Here is a 15,900-nt window from a genome sequence, read left to right as displayed (position 1 = left end):
GGATGCCTTACTGACCAAGAGCCACGCAAGATTACAACACAGAGGTAAATAGTATTCTCCTAATACACAGCAACCAGACAGTCGGTGTGCTCAGTGTTAAATGAAACACACACACTCTATATCATCATATGAAACAGCTGAGATAATTCTTACATCTTCTTTACATCAGCAATTTTCAACTCGTGTGCTGCACGAATTTTTAAAACATGCAGTACCTTACTATTTGGTTAGGGGCACTGATCTAACAATCTAATAAACAAAATTGCTAATGAGAAAAGCAAAACCAATTTCAAAAGTGAAATAAAAGGTAAATACGAAAAATAACTAAAAATTAAATCATATGTTTAACTAAATTTTAAAATAATTATTGTGATTCCTCCTAATAAAAATAAATTTTGTTCCTTGTAAACAAAAAAAAATCAAAATTGTATAGGACCTATATTACATGAATTCTTAAAATTAACAATAGATTATAAAACATGTGTTTATGTATTGTTTTATATGTTTTTTAATATTTGCATTGTATTTCCTGGTGTAAACATGACATAATTTGTTTACTCAGTCTTATAAATAGTTGGAAATTTAGGTTTCTAATTTTCACAACTATAAACTTTTCATAAATGGTTTTATGCATATCTGATAATTTCTTTGGCTTTGGCACCTGGAAATATATCAGTATATAATCAATGTCCTTATCTAAGTCATTACTTGAAAGGTTAACTAATAAGATGACAAAGATGGAGTTTTATGAAACATATAAGAGAGTCCTTCTAGACTGTATCAATTCATGATTATTGTTCCTTAAATATAGGTATGTTACTACCTAATTACCTTATCTTCCAACCTAGATTTCTCCATCCTTTCCACAGGTACATAAGAGACTCTTACATACGTTTTGCTAATATCCAGCTGCACCATTTCTACACTCGACCTGACCTGTGTTTCCAGTACTCTCTCCTAAAAGCGTACTCAGGCAGCAATTGCTCTAAGTGGATCTTCATTGGTTTTCTTTTCTAAGTTTATTGGAGATAGGTGAGACAAACACAGAAGTACCCCAAGGAAATCAAAGTGGAAGCAGGGCTCCCACAGACAGGACTGCGCTGAGAAGAAGCTGAGTAAGAAAAAATCACAATTGTTAATCATAAAACTCATGACCACATCATTGTCTACTGCTAAGATGACATGTACTCTCAGCTTAAGCCACTGAGAAAAAGCTGAATGGAAAAAAAGCGAAGCAAAATTGACATAAGATACAGTATATCTTATGGATATAATACTTTTCATGTTACTGACTGTTTGGTTTAAAAGTTGGCATAATAGTGCCTGTAATTATCATCATGTTTCTATATCAATGAGCAGTGGTGAAGAACAGAAGCATTGCTTTGGGTTTCTTGGTCAGGGCTACACTGGTGTAAATCAGAGGTCGGAAGAGTTTTTCTGTGAAAAGCCAGATTTTAGATATTTAATCTTGCAGCCACATAGTCTATATTGTAACTACTCACTCTGCCACCGCAGCACAACAGCACCACAGACAAAATGTAAATGAATGAACTCGGCCATATTCCAATACAATTTTATTTACTAAACAGGTGGAGGGGTTGGATTTGGCCTGTAGTTTGACAACCACTAGTGTAAACAATGACAGGCAAGTAGTGTAAAATGATGCTTACCAATCCTTTTGAATGTGTCCTAAAATTCCAAATGGTGAGCAAGAAATACTGTGTAGATTCAGAGCAATTTTAATTTCCTATGGTATTACAGGAATCACAATTTCACATTCAGTGAACTCAATATATAATTGAACCAATTTTTCTATACACCATCAAAATCTGAGGCTCATTTACCTGTGCATAATCACCAAAAGGCTGAGAATAAGCAATGCACTTTTCCAAAGTGTGTTGTGATTCATTTCCCTGAGAGATTGCATCCAGAATGTTGCTTGCAATTCCAGTCTTCTGTAGAGTGGTTTTATTTGCAGGGGCTAAAGGCAAAATCAATACATGTCTTTTAACTAGGTTGCTTCATTATAAATTATAAGCAGATTACAAAACTCATTAATTCAGCATATTTTCAAATAGAACACAAATTTTAGTTTGCCGGTAGATATATCTGTATGATCCCCTGGGGGGAAAATATATAGTTTATGATATCTCGTTCATTTAAACAATTGAAAATGAAAGTTTCCCCTATGGATAATTTTGGTGGAAACATTTAAAAAATATATGTCTAATCACCAAAAACGAGGCACACAAAATGTAAATTAACCACTACTTTTAGACCAGATGAAAAGATAGTAGTTATACTAAAAGCACATTACAACTTTTTCTGGCTTTTAAAAAATTAGAAAGGAATGTTTATATTCAAGAGGATACTTCATAAAATAAAGAGAATACACATTAAAAACAAAATTCATCTTTCTTTTCACTCAATCCTATTCTTTTTTCCAGAGGAGACAGTTTGGAATTTATTCTCCCAGATTTACTTTATGCATTTATATATTCAAATATGTGGATGTAAGAATACACAGCTTTAAACAAACAAATGACATAATCTTACATTTGCTTTCTCCACTTAATTTGCTTTAGAGATCATTTCACGTTAGTACAGTAGCTCTCAATGATAAAAATGGTTGTATAGTACTCCATTTTACAATGAACTATTTATTTAACCATTCCCCTTGTGATGAACCTTAAGGTCCTTTCTAGCTTTTCACTATGGACAACTAATGTTCTAGTGAATATCTGAGTGTATAGACTACACCACATTTGTCATTTTCTCTTAAAACTGTTAATTTATGTTAATTGAAGGCCTGAGAACATCCTCCACAAAAGTAAATGAGAATTCCACCACTTCTGTCAATTAGTAGCTCATATATTTTTGGTGTATTCTGCTAACATTCCAGATATATCACAGTATTTAGACATTTAAACCTCTTATAGAAATATGATTCTATATGTATTGTAAATAATTATAGTATTTCCAAATAATTCTTTTATCCAATTATTTTAAATCATGATTCAATAATAATTAGATAAATTGATCATATTGTTAATAGTATCACAAAAGATGTCTTCCTTAAAGGAGAATGCATTTTAAGCGTTAACTTTAGTTCTTTCAATTTAAAGACTGGGGTCATAATTCAGGCTTTAATGGTCAATAGGCATGATTTGTTTCTATAAGTTACATTAAAAACTTAAGTAAAACTCATTAGGGAAAGTATTCAGTAAAACTCCAAAATATTAATACTGAGTTTCACTTACATGATAAGCACACACTGGGCAACACACTTGCCAAATTCAAGTATGGATTTTTACTGAGCCGAATTTCTTTTGGCGGTTCTCCCAAGAGTGAAGTCTGATTCTTAGAGGCAGCCTGTTTATCAAAAACAAAGGAGTAGGTGCTTAATAAGAGATATAAGGAAATTAAAATGCAGAAAAAGTAGAGAAATACTTAATCTTCAATAACTCTAGGGTGGTAAAGACTTGTAGAAACTAATGTTTGAAGATATAAAGTTATAAAATGTTTCTGGATATTGATTAAAATGATCACATTTCACCTATTATTTTTTCAATAAGTTTTTTAAAAACTATTCTAGAACCATGGAACTTTAGAAGTGAAAGAGAGTTAAAGGCCATCTTGTACAACCTTCTCATTTGAACAGGGAGCAATTCATCTTCACAAAAAAATAACGAATTCCATACTTTATTTCCAGAAACAAAGTTACCAACATTTAAAAAAAATTTTACTAAGTGTTGAGGCCAGGCCTCAAACCCTTTCTTTCTTAACAGTCATAGTGCCCAGAAAGATGCCTGGAACCAAATCGCTTCACTGGAAAATTCTACCAACCATTTTATTAATTTATTTTTAGAAAGATGGGAAGAGAGGGAAAAAGAGAGGGAGAGAAACATCTGTGTGCTCAACTAGTCGCCCCTCCCAGCTCCCTGCTAGAGACCTGGTCCGCAACCCAGGCACGCACCCTGATTGGGAATCCAGCGGGCAATCCTGTGGTTCTCAGGCCGGTGCTCAATCCACTGAGCCACACTAGCCAGGACTCTACCAAGCATTTAAAGAGGAATTAAGACCAACCTGCCTCAAACTCTCTCATAAAATAGAGAAAGAGGGAATCCTTGCTAACTCTATGAGACCAGCATTGCCCTAGTACTAAAGTCAGACAAATCCAAGAAAACTACAGACCAATATCCCTTATCAATATTGATGCAACACAATCAACAAGACACTAGCAAATCAAATCCAGCAGGACAGGATTATATACCATAACTGACTGGGATTTAATCTTAGAATGCATAATGATCCAACGTAATACATCACATTAACAGAATGAAAGGAGTAAAAAACACATTATTATCTCAACTGATGATAAATTTTAAAAATTCATTCTATGAAGAACTGTCTTAGCAGTTTAATTTTTTAATTATTGGACATTCTATCCATACATTCTGCTTGGAATAAGTGATACCAAACCTCTTACAAATTCAGTATCAATTTGACACTTGAATACAGCCAGCTACATAAATTTTTTCCTCATATTCTCCTTATTGCATCAGTTTTATACCACTTACAAACCAAAAACTGTTTTAGAGTACAAATAAAGTAAAAATTAAATGTAATGTATTCTACTGATCAATTATAGCATTTATAAATGTGTCAGTGGTTTATGAACCATTAAAATGACTGGGTAAAAACCTCCAGAATTAAAACAGAGATTAGATTCTTTTAGACCAGAGTTTAAAAACTGACTTTGACATGTTTCAGATAACATAAAATTGAGTCTCCCTGTAAATATCAAAATACCTTAATTAGCTACAGAATGATTTAAAATAGAAAAAAATGAGTATATCTTAAACACAAGCATTATTACTTAGCCTTATAGATATCATTATATAATTAGATAAGTATTAATGACACTCCAAAGCTTTTCCAAACCACAGAATTTGAACTTATATTTTATTTTTTAATATATCAAGTATTTTTCAAAACGATGCATTTCTCAAACTTTTTAGAGGCAAGTGTTTACAATAAAAGTTCATATTTAAATAATTGTACAGTAACAAACTTAAAAACCTCATTTTTATAAAATTAAAATTATTTCATTTACTGACAAACTGGCAAGTAATTAAACATAGTCCCAAATATCAGCTGACATAACTTATCAAAAGATATTTGTCTTTCTATATGGACAGAGATTTTTAAAGGATGCAGTGTTTTCTTCTATTTTGAGAAGTGTACACTATGAAAAAGTCATGTCTGTGACATATTATAGCAATTAGTCTGTAATCCATATTTTATACTTTATATTAACTTCCTTTAAAATTTAAAAAGTTAAGACTGCTTTATCATACTTCATAAATTATATCACCTATAAAATAACCAAAAATTAGAATACTCTAAATTAGAATAATCTCATTTAAGATATAATTTAAAAGAATATATATACACATATACACACCCCGGAGTGTGTGTGTGTGTGTGTGTATGTAGCAGACACCTGCATTGTTTGTATATATGTATGTATATGAGTTTTCTTACCCCTGAACTCAATTCTGTAACTTTTGGCTGACTCTGTGCTGGCTTATGTTGTCCTGTCAGCAAACCTCCAGCCGTAAGGTTTGGAAAGTTCTGAAGATAAGCCTGTGACCCTGAGAAATTTCCTTCTGCTATTCCCACGGAGGCCGGCTGTTTCTCCTGAGCATTCCCATGTCCTGGCCCAGCGTGTCGAGCAATGTGCTGACTTGGAAAGAATGGTAACATGCCCATTCCAGCTGTGATAGTTGTTTGAGTTGGAATCAGATTAGATGCTGTAGTGAACCACAAGTGCAAAAAAACCTTTGGTTAGACAAGACTTACAACAGTCATTTTGATTTTGCTAAGTTATAGGCAAAATGTAAAACACTTTTTTTTTTAACCTGCTAGAGAACAGTCAAATTCAAACAGTGAGGTTAGAGGCCGGAAGGGAGTGCACTGCTGTGCAGGAAGACCTGCAAAAGTGATCATGCTTTTCTTAAGCAACTTCCAGAATAGTCTCATGGATATTTTCCTATTCTAAGTTTTAACTCTAAGTTTTAATTTGGAGATCACATTTTTTAAAAAATGATACAAAGAAATAAACACTTTAAATTTACAAACATCCGATAGTTCTTTATAAAAGCTAACTGTTTTTTACCCGGGCAAAAATTAAATGGATGCATGTATAATGTGCTGTCGGCCCAGTGGGCAGCATGTCAATCTCACATGGATCTATGTCTTTACCTCAAGCTGCTGACAACGTTCATGAAATATTAAAGCATATCCAACAGAAAAAGTCTCATCTGGGCATGGGAGCAAGTGTATCAGTGACTTATCAACAGTTTTCTAACGTTAAAAGGGCTCTGGGAATTTTAAATGACTGAATAAAACTCAAATTTGACCTTCCTGTGAAAAGCAGAATCCAGGTAACCTATCTTTAAATCTCAGATCTGACTGTTACGGATGTCTCAGGAAATACAGGTCGTTTACTTTTATGTGCTTCTCCGTGATGACCCAACTCTGTTTTCAAGGGGAGCGCTGGCCCTATCCCGACTGCAGTCTGCAGCACCACAGCTGGGGCTTCTCCGAGCAAGCCTGGCTTCTGCCAAAGAAGAAAACAAAGTAAGACTTCTGCCACTGGCAGCAGGATATAACTGAATTAAAAGTCTGCACAAGTAGAAATTCAATCTGACCAACAGCCAGATCATGGGGAAAAGAACTTGTTCGAAAGAAAAATCCATACTTACATTGTTAGTATGAATACTCTCAAACTTCAGTAATTGCTGCTGTGCCAGTGGTCCATGAGAAAGACTCTGAAGGAATAAACGAGAAGTATTACCCACAATTGAGCTCTGTGAAAAATGATAAAACATTAAGTTAGTTTAATTTTTAAAAGCTGCTTGTTGTATAACCCAATTCATATAGTTCAATTCTCTAGCTGAACTGAGCAAAAGCAACAGCTCCTTTATTTCTCATTTTTCAACTTCATACAACACTAATTAATTCTTGTAATATATATGAGACCTTATAGTAATGAATTAATTCCTCATCCTCTCCTTCTTTTCTTTCATCCTACCTCCTGTCCCCTGGTCCTTTTCTGGCTTTTAATGTCAGCACCACTCCATCACTTATTTACTTATTTATTTCATCATTCAACAAAGATTTACTAAGCACTTTGTGTGCCAGGCACTGTGCTACATAGTGAGAAATACAACAATATGATCTGCTCTCATGGATCTTACAACCCCCTGAAGAAAGAAGGCATTAATTAACTATAAAAACATATAATTACAAATGGTAATGAGTACATGAAGGGAAAATACCAGGAGCTGTGAGAACAAATAGCGGGAACGTGACTGAGACTGGTAAATTCAAAGAAGGTTTTCCTGAGGAACTAACTACTGTGCAGAGAGCTCAAGGCTGCGGAAAAATAACTGGGTGAAATCTGGGGGAATTAGGTGGTGCCGGAGAGGGGAGCATTCCAGGCAGGAGGAACAGCAGGAGCAAAGGTCTAAGCAAAAGGGAACCAGATCCTTTGAGGACCAAAGCAGCCCACTGTAGCTGAGACAGTAATGCCCCATGAGCATGGGAGGCAGACAAGCCCAGCTTGGACAGGCCTTCAGGGCAAAATTAAGCATTTTCATCATTATTCTAAAATAAAGAAAACATTGTCAATACACTGAACCCCCTTCTTCTATCACTCTTCACACCCTAATGTAATTAGTTAATGTTTGTTTTCTCTATTTGTTGAAATTCTATAAGAACAGGGATGCTGAATGTCTGTTCAATGCCGTAGACTCAATAATTGCAGAGTGTCTACTACATGTTTGATTCTAAATAAAATATGTTGAGTGAAGGAATGAATGAAGACCCTATCATGTATAAGGTCCTGTGTTAGATTCTAAGAATGAAAAATAAAGGATAGGTCTTTCCCTTAAGAAGCTAGGTTTAGATCCAGACATTCATTCACCCAATCAATATACGTACTGGGTTTATTTATAACTAGACTTCTATATGAATACAGCCTTAACACTACCTGAAGTTAATATTCATCTCCGATAGTATATTTACATATATAACACATTTTAAAATACTTATCTAAGAAAGGTAAAACCAATTTTTACTCTCACAAATATATGAATTATTTTTATAACATCAATTACATTTTAAGAATAAGAGTTATTGTTTAATAATTTCTTTCTTTCTTTCTGTAAACACTTTTTTGAGTTAAGACCACGTAAGAGCACTTGTTTTGAAGTACAGTCATGCACCATACAATAACGTTTTGGTCAATGATGGACCATATATACGACAGTGGTAGGAAATAAAAGCTCCTCAACACCTTCCAGAGGGATAAGATGTGGCGGTGAAAGACAGTGATATTGATGAGCCTGACGCTAATGTGTACTTGTGTCTTAGTTTCTAACAAAAAAGTTTAAAAATTAAAAATAATAAAATTTTTTAAATAGGAAAAAGCTTATAGAATAAAGATATAAAGAAAGGAAATATTTTTGTATAGATGTACAATGTGTGTTTTAAGCTAAATGTTATTACAAGATCGGAAAAGTTAAAACAAATTAAGTTTATAAAGTAAAAAAATTACAGTAAGCTAAGGTTTACTTTTTATCGAAGTATTTTTTATAAAGGTAGTGTAGCCTCAGTGTACAGTGTTTACAAAGACGGCACTAGTGTACGGCAATGTCCTACGTCTTCATATTCACTCACCACTCACTCCCTGATTCACCCAGAACAACTTCCAATCCTCCCAGTGCCCTACCATTTTTTACCCTATATACTGTATTTTTACTGTACCTTTGCTATGTTTACACACACAAGCACTTAACCACTATGTTACAACTCCCTGCAGTATTCAGTATAGTAACATGCTACACAGGTTTGTGGCCTAGGAGCAACAGGCTATCCCACCTAGGTTTGTGTAAGTGTGCTCTGTGAGTTCATACATGAAGAAATCACCTAACCACGCATATCTTAGGACCAACCCCTATAGTTAATCAACACATGACTGTACTGATTTACAGAAAAATATACCACAAAATATACCTCTTCCCTTCTTAATGCCCTACAAATAAGAATCAGTAAATATATATATAACTATGTTTCTTTGATTAGCTTTGATCTGATGTACTCGAAGTTATGTTTTTACATAGCTATAATTATGACTAAGGATTAAAAAAACTCATTTAACTTCTGGAGGACTTTACTTGTAAGGTACAAACAAAATATTCACTCTAAATTTTTGATGCTTCAATACTCAATGCTATTTATATACCTGATGTGCTTTATTCAAATGTAAAAATGCAGGGGAGATGGATGGACTCATCAGATGTGGCAAGCTGTGAGGTGTTCCAAGAACTGCTTTAAGAAAATAAAAGTATAAATTTAACTTTATGATATATATGGAATTTAAAAATAAATAAAACAAACTTCAAAAAGGATAAATGAATATTTCTCTAAACTTTTAACAAATTAATTGGACATTCATTTATATACTGACCTTGTCATTGCACAAAAGTGGCAGGATTCTTTCCGTGTGAATCAACCCTAGAATTTGATTTAAAATTTCCACACCTTCTGTCATAAATGGTGAACCCATGTTACTTGCTCAGTGTTTTTGTTAGGTTTTGGAGGTATTTTGGTGGGGAGTTGGGGACTTAATACAATTAGGTATTAAGGAGTCAAGGACTTAATACAATTCTGTCCTTAAAAAGCGTACAATCCAATTGCTAAGAGAATATATGTACATAAAAATATTTACATAATAAAAACAAAAAAACAACAGTACTGTACAAAGCTGATGAAAGGAATAAATGGTAACCATCCTCTTTATCAAGTCTGTCTAAGAGCACAAATGCCAGAGTACATATCAGGACATAATTTTTCAGAATGAACATCATATGGACAAAAAGAATTGTTAAAAATATATGAAGCAATTTCATATTATTATTATAAAGTAACTGGAAATAGTCATAATATACACAATTCTCTGGCAATATAATAATTAGAAACAATGGAGATCAGATATAGAAAGCACTTCAAAAAGCATTTAATTCAATGACCATAAAGATTTGTAATTTATATATAACATCCCTACAAGTTCATCCCATGCTTTAAAAACCCTGTTTCAAGTTTTTATTACTTGTTGAAGCACTCCATTACATCTTTGGAAAACTGATCACTTGGAAGTGCTCTCTTTAGAATCAGCCAGTTTCACTATTGGTGGTAGAAAGATTAGATTATTAAGATGAGTTGCTTATAAAGAAAGACACTGTTTATTAGGAAAGAGGGATAAAGATGGTCATTTCATAATGATAGAGGGGTGCATTCATCAAGAGGATGCAACAAGCTAAAATGTCTCAGCAACAAAAAACAAAGGTTTAAAATATATAAGGCAAAAGTTTCTAGAATTGAAAGGAAAAGTAGGCAATATCAAAATTATGGTTAGAAATTTCAAAAGTACTTCCTATTTTCCAGACAGGCACTGTATTTTGTCATAAAACATTAAAATATATTTCACAGCTTTTAGTGGATACAGAATTTCCCAGTTTAAAACAACTAGAATCAAAACACTGAAAATTCCATCGTCTCACAGCTAGCTGCTCGTACCCTTAGCTCTTGGCGAGACCTCCCTCTACATTCCATCCTTCCCTCACAATAATTAATAGAATAAGTTGGCAGAAAATTTTAAGGATATAAAAGACTTGAACAGCACTATCAACCAACAATATATACAATGGATTACAATACATCATCATGACCAAATGAAGTTTACCCAAGGAATGAAAGGTTGGTTTAATATTCAAAAATCAATGTAATTCATATCATGTTAAGAGATGGAAAAAAAGTAACTATCCAAAATCTAAAAACCCATACATATGATAATTTCAATAAGTGGAGAAAAGTAATAGATAAATCCCAACAATTATCATTATATAAGTTCTCAGCAATAGAGGAATAGAAGGGAAAGTTTCCAGCTTGGAAAAGAAATCTGTGAAAAAAACTATAGCTTAAATAATACCTAATTATTTTAAAAATGAATGCTTTTTTTGTAAGATGAGGAGCAAAGCAAGGATGCCCACTCTCACTAGTTCAATGCACAAATTATGCTGAGATTGCTATCTATTGCAGTAGAGCAAGAAAAAAAATGTATACATATTAGAAAGGAAGAAGTACAATTGTGTTAATTTGTAGATGACATGATTGTATACAGAGAAAATCCTAAGGACAAAAAGCTACTAGAAATAATAAGCAAGGTTGTAAGATACAGGATAAATACACAAAACCAACTGTATTTGCATATGCTAGCAACAAGAAATAGAAAACTGAAGTTTAAAAGGAAATCCTATTTAAAATAATATCAAAAAAACTATAAAATACTATGGATGAATCTGACAAAATATGTATGAGATTTCTACCCTGATAACAACAAAATATTCCTGAGAGAAATTAAAGAAGAGATAAATAAATTCAGAGATATATACCATATTTATGACATGGCTTCAAAATTGTCAATTCTGCCCAGATTAGTATATAGATTCAACACAATATCAATCAAATTTCCAGCAGATATTTTTCACAGAAATTGACAGGCTGATTCTGAAATTTACATGCAAATGCAAAGGATCTAGAATAGGCAAAACAAATAGAAAAAGAATAAAGTTTGAGGACTTACTTCAACTGATTTCAGCACTTATAAAGCTACATTTATCAAGACAATGTATTATTGGTATAAAGACAGACATTTAGATCGATGCAGTAGAATACAGAGTTATAGTCCACAGGTGGAGATACACGTATATAGTCAACTGATTTTTGAAAAAGGTGTCAAGAAATTCAGGGGAAAAGGATAATCTTTTTAAACAAACAACGCTGGAACAACTGTATATAAAATTAACTCAGACATTTACCTCACACCATAAACAAAAATTAACTCAAAATGGATTATAGACCTAAAGGCAAGAGGTAAAATTATAAAACTATTGAAGAACAGATAGGAGGATATCTTAGTGACCTTGAACTTGGCAGATGTCAAATATGACACAAGAAGGACAAATTATAAAAGAAATAAATAATACATTGGACTTTGTCAAAATAATAAATTTTGCTCTTCAAAATACATTGTTAAGAAAAGGACAATCACCAAGGAACTGGTATAAATGGCCCATGGGCATGGACCACAGGGTGTGGATTGACTGTGGGAGAGGGGGGAGGTGGCGGGGCAGGGGAAAGCAACAGGGAAAAAATGGGACAACTGTAATAGAACAACAATTTAAAAAAAGGAGAAACAAAGGACAATCTATGGAGTGGAGGAAAATATTTGCAAACCTATGCAGCCAATAGAGAACCTGTATCTAGAATAAAGAACCCTTAGAACTTAATGAGAAGATAATTGAATTTTCACATGTGCAAAATATTTAAAGATATATTAACAAAGAATATGTAAAGATGGCAAATTTGCACATTAAAAGATGTTTGAAATCATTAGTCAAAAGGGATATTCAAATTAAAACTGCAAGGAAACAGCATTATACAGTACACCCAAAAGAAGGGCTAAAATTAAAGGACCAACATAACAAGAGCTGGTGAGGATACTTAGCAAACTGGAGCCCATGCCACTGATGATGAGAATGGAAAACAGTTGGGAGAGCTTCTTATTATTTAAACACACATCTACCATATAACCAAGCCATTCCACAACTATATATTTACCAAAGCAAAATAAAAGTGTAAGTCTATATTAAAGACTAGTCCCCGAATGTTTACAGTAATTTTATTTGTAATGACCTAAACCTGAAAATAACAGAAATGTTCATTAACGAGTCAATGAATATGCTAACTGTGGCATGCAATATTACTCAGCTTAAAATGGGAAAAACTGATACATGCGGCAACATGGACGACTCTCAAAATAATAGGCTGAGTGAAAGAAGCCAAACATTTTGTGTAATTTCATTTATATAAATTTCTATAAAATACAAACTACTCTATAGTGACTAAGAACAAATTAGTAGTTTCCTGGGGGAAAAGGAGGTGTGGATTACCAAGGGGTAAAAGGAAACTTTTGCGAATGAATATGTTTGTTATTTTGATTGTGGTGTTGACTTCACTGGTGTATACATAGTGTCAAAACTTATCAATTGTACACTTTAAGGATGTGTAGGTTAATGTGCATCAATTATATCTCATAAAGCTGTTAAAATATAATTTAGAGCCCTGGCTGGTGTGGCTAAATGGATTGTGCACTGGCCTGCGAACCAAAGGGTCCCTGGTTCGATTCCCGGTCAGGGCACATGCCTGGGTTGCAGGCCGAGTCCCCGGTTGGGAGCATGCAAGAAACAACCATACATTGATGTTTCTCTCCCTCTCTTTCTCCCTCCCTATCCCTCTCTCTAAAAATAAATAAAATAAAGTATTAAAAATATACATATATATAATTTAGACTATTTACATATTACTTAAAATAAAATACAGGGTGCAACAAAAGTAGGTTTACAGTTGTCCGTATGGAAAATAATACAATAATTAATTAATAATACAAGAATAAACTGTTTTGTGTACTCACAACTATAAACCTACTTTTGCCCTACCCTGGGTGTGTGTGTAGACACGCACACATAATGACAGAAATCTAAAATATTATTGTATATATTTTTTAAGGTAGTTAAAAGGTCTGAATTGAAGAGAAAAAGTCAGTATGGTCCAAGTAACCATCAGTACAGGTCTGGGAGAAAAATTAGTCTGATAGCAGTGTATAGATTAAATTAGACAGAAAAGAAGGTAGACAAGAAGAGTAGTTAGGAATTTGTAGGTTAGACAATATGTGAGTAACAAGGTATGTACAAGTTGTGAGCTGAGATGTAAAGAAAGGGGTTTAATCAGTAAACAAATATTTAAGTAACTTTTACTATAGACAACAGTTCTGTTTTAGGTGCTTGGGACGAACAAGACAGGTAAGTCTTTGCCATTAGGGGCTTCTGTACTGGTGGGACAGACATAAACAAGTAAATATGTGTCAGTGATTTAAAAAATGAAACACAGAGGAAGAAGTTGGGCAAAAGGATAGATAAAAATCTATTTTACATATAAACATAATAAATAATTTTGATTCTCTTTTTCTTAGTTTGCTCAGAGGCCTCTGTGAGGAGTTTTGGGGGCATAGTAAGGGATATAGTTAAGATATAATAAAGGACATAGTAAAGTGAAAACGAATGGAACCTGTTGATTAACAAGTGTGGATGAAAAGAGGGCCACGTACTAAACCTGGCAAGTTTAGGGATGTCTTATAAGCTCAGAGACCTAAAGAAACCACATAGGATGGTCTGAAATTAAATGTAACTAAAAGCCAGTCATGGTGGGTAGTGATGTCCTAGGCTAGTATTTTCCCTAACAAAGATCACTCTTCACCTTAACAGAGCCTGTCTGTTGTCTTTTTGCATCTATAATAACATACCTTTGGAATGTCAGGGTTATCCTGCCCACCCCAACCCCCGTATTCCCCCCCCACCCACTCACTGCACCAGAGCAGTGACCACAAATCCCCTCCTTGTTACTGTTATCATGTTAATTAACTTTTAACTATCCCATACCCACAAATGTAAAAGAAGTATGTGTCTATTCATTTTACTTTTTATCCAATCCCCGGGATTTCCCCCTTTGTTTTCTCTGTCTCCCTAATCTAAAATAATGTGCAAAACTACCGTACTCAGGAGCATTTTCTCAATCTGTTGAGATTTTGCTCCCCAGCAACTGTCGTTAGTTTGGCTCAAATAAACTCATAAAAATTCTGTAAAGGTTTAAACATTTCTTACGTTGACACATTTTGTCTTTCCTGAATACCAAGAAACTTTTCATACAATCTCCAGAAGTGTGGCGTGTTTTCAAGTGAGGTAGATTTAATCTCTTCCCTTGCCACTCCACACAAAGAAAAAGCCGTGCTTGGTGAAATCATTTCTCCAACAGGATAATATTGGAACATCTTACTTAAAATTGTTGAAAGTAGCACTAAAATAAAGAACATAATCTACGTCCACATATCCATCTGAGAATAATGGAGGGTAGAGAATATATATTCTTACATAAAAAGAAAGACAAAAATAATATCGGAGAGGAGTTACTAAAGATAGGAGTCAAAGGTTTGGACAAGACTTTCTAAAACACCCAACAGGGTGATTGATATACATCTTTAAACACTAATACAATCTTGGAATGCATTAATAAAAACAATCATCATAGGAAGGAAATCCCACTGCACTTTGCACTGATCAGATCCCATCTACAGAATATGTCCACATCTGTGTTCACCATATTTCAGGACTACCCTGAAAACCTGGGCTTTATCTACAAGAGGACAACCAGTGGATCCAGAGAGCATATCCTGACACATTATAGAAAGTCAAATAGAGAACTGCAGTCTCCAAAGAGATATAAGAGATGTAAAAAGAAAATACTATAACTGTTCTTTATAGTTAGTTTCATATTAAAAACAAAATTATTAAGCTTTAACACTTCTTCCTATATGGGCTGACAAGGGTGTATTCATAAAATTGACATATAAATGATACATATACTGTATATATTGGGGTCCTGCTCAAAACTTATTTCACTGATAGGGTTGCAGAGTCAATAAATAAATAAAAGGAGACCGCTGGTCTGGAGAATTGAAGACAGGGAAAACCAAAGATGACTAAGATTTCAAGTTAGTTGTCTTCAAATATTAGAAGGCTTTTCTTATGGAAGAAGCAATAGATTTATTCTGTTTCTTCAAAGGAAGAACTAGAATAAGTGGTTAAAGATTATGAGAATTACTATCTAATATAAAGAAAAGTCTTCTAGTAATTAAATTTGTCAAACCAGGGAATA

At 33.6% G+C, this 15,900-nt stretch overlaps 1 protein-coding gene across 1 annotated transcript in view; it reads right to left on the bottom strand.

Annotated features, from left to right (window-relative positions):
• RAVER2 (ribonucleoprotein, PTB binding 2) overlaps nt 1-15,900 on the bottom strand; it is a 70,414-nt gene that overhangs the window by 14,194 nt on the left and 40,320 nt on the right. Inside the window, exons 6-11 of the mRNA XM_090269565.1 lie at nt 9,314-9,399; nt 6,771-6,875; nt 6,514-6,625; nt 5,548-5,816; nt 3,261-3,372; nt 1,845-1,981 (exon numbers count right to left, since the gene is read on the bottom strand). Coding sequence (XP_090125691.1) covers nt 1,845-1,981; nt 3,261-3,372; nt 5,548-5,816; nt 6,514-6,625; nt 6,771-6,875; nt 9,314-9,399 — 821 coding nt within the window. The remainder of the gene's footprint in view (nt 1-1,844; nt 1,982-3,260; nt 3,373-5,547; nt 5,817-6,513; nt 6,626-6,770; nt 6,876-9,313; nt 9,400-15,900) is intronic.

The sequence above is a fragment of the Furipterus horrens genome, unplaced genomic scaffold (assembly GCF_987537825.1).
Source record: "Furipterus horrens unplaced genomic scaffold, mFurHor1.1.pri manual_scaffold_3, whole genome shotgun sequence".
NCBI lineage: Eukaryota > Metazoa > Chordata > Mammalia > Chiroptera > Furipteridae > Furipterus > Furipterus horrens.
This window is presented reverse-complemented; position numbering and strand designations above follow the sequence as displayed.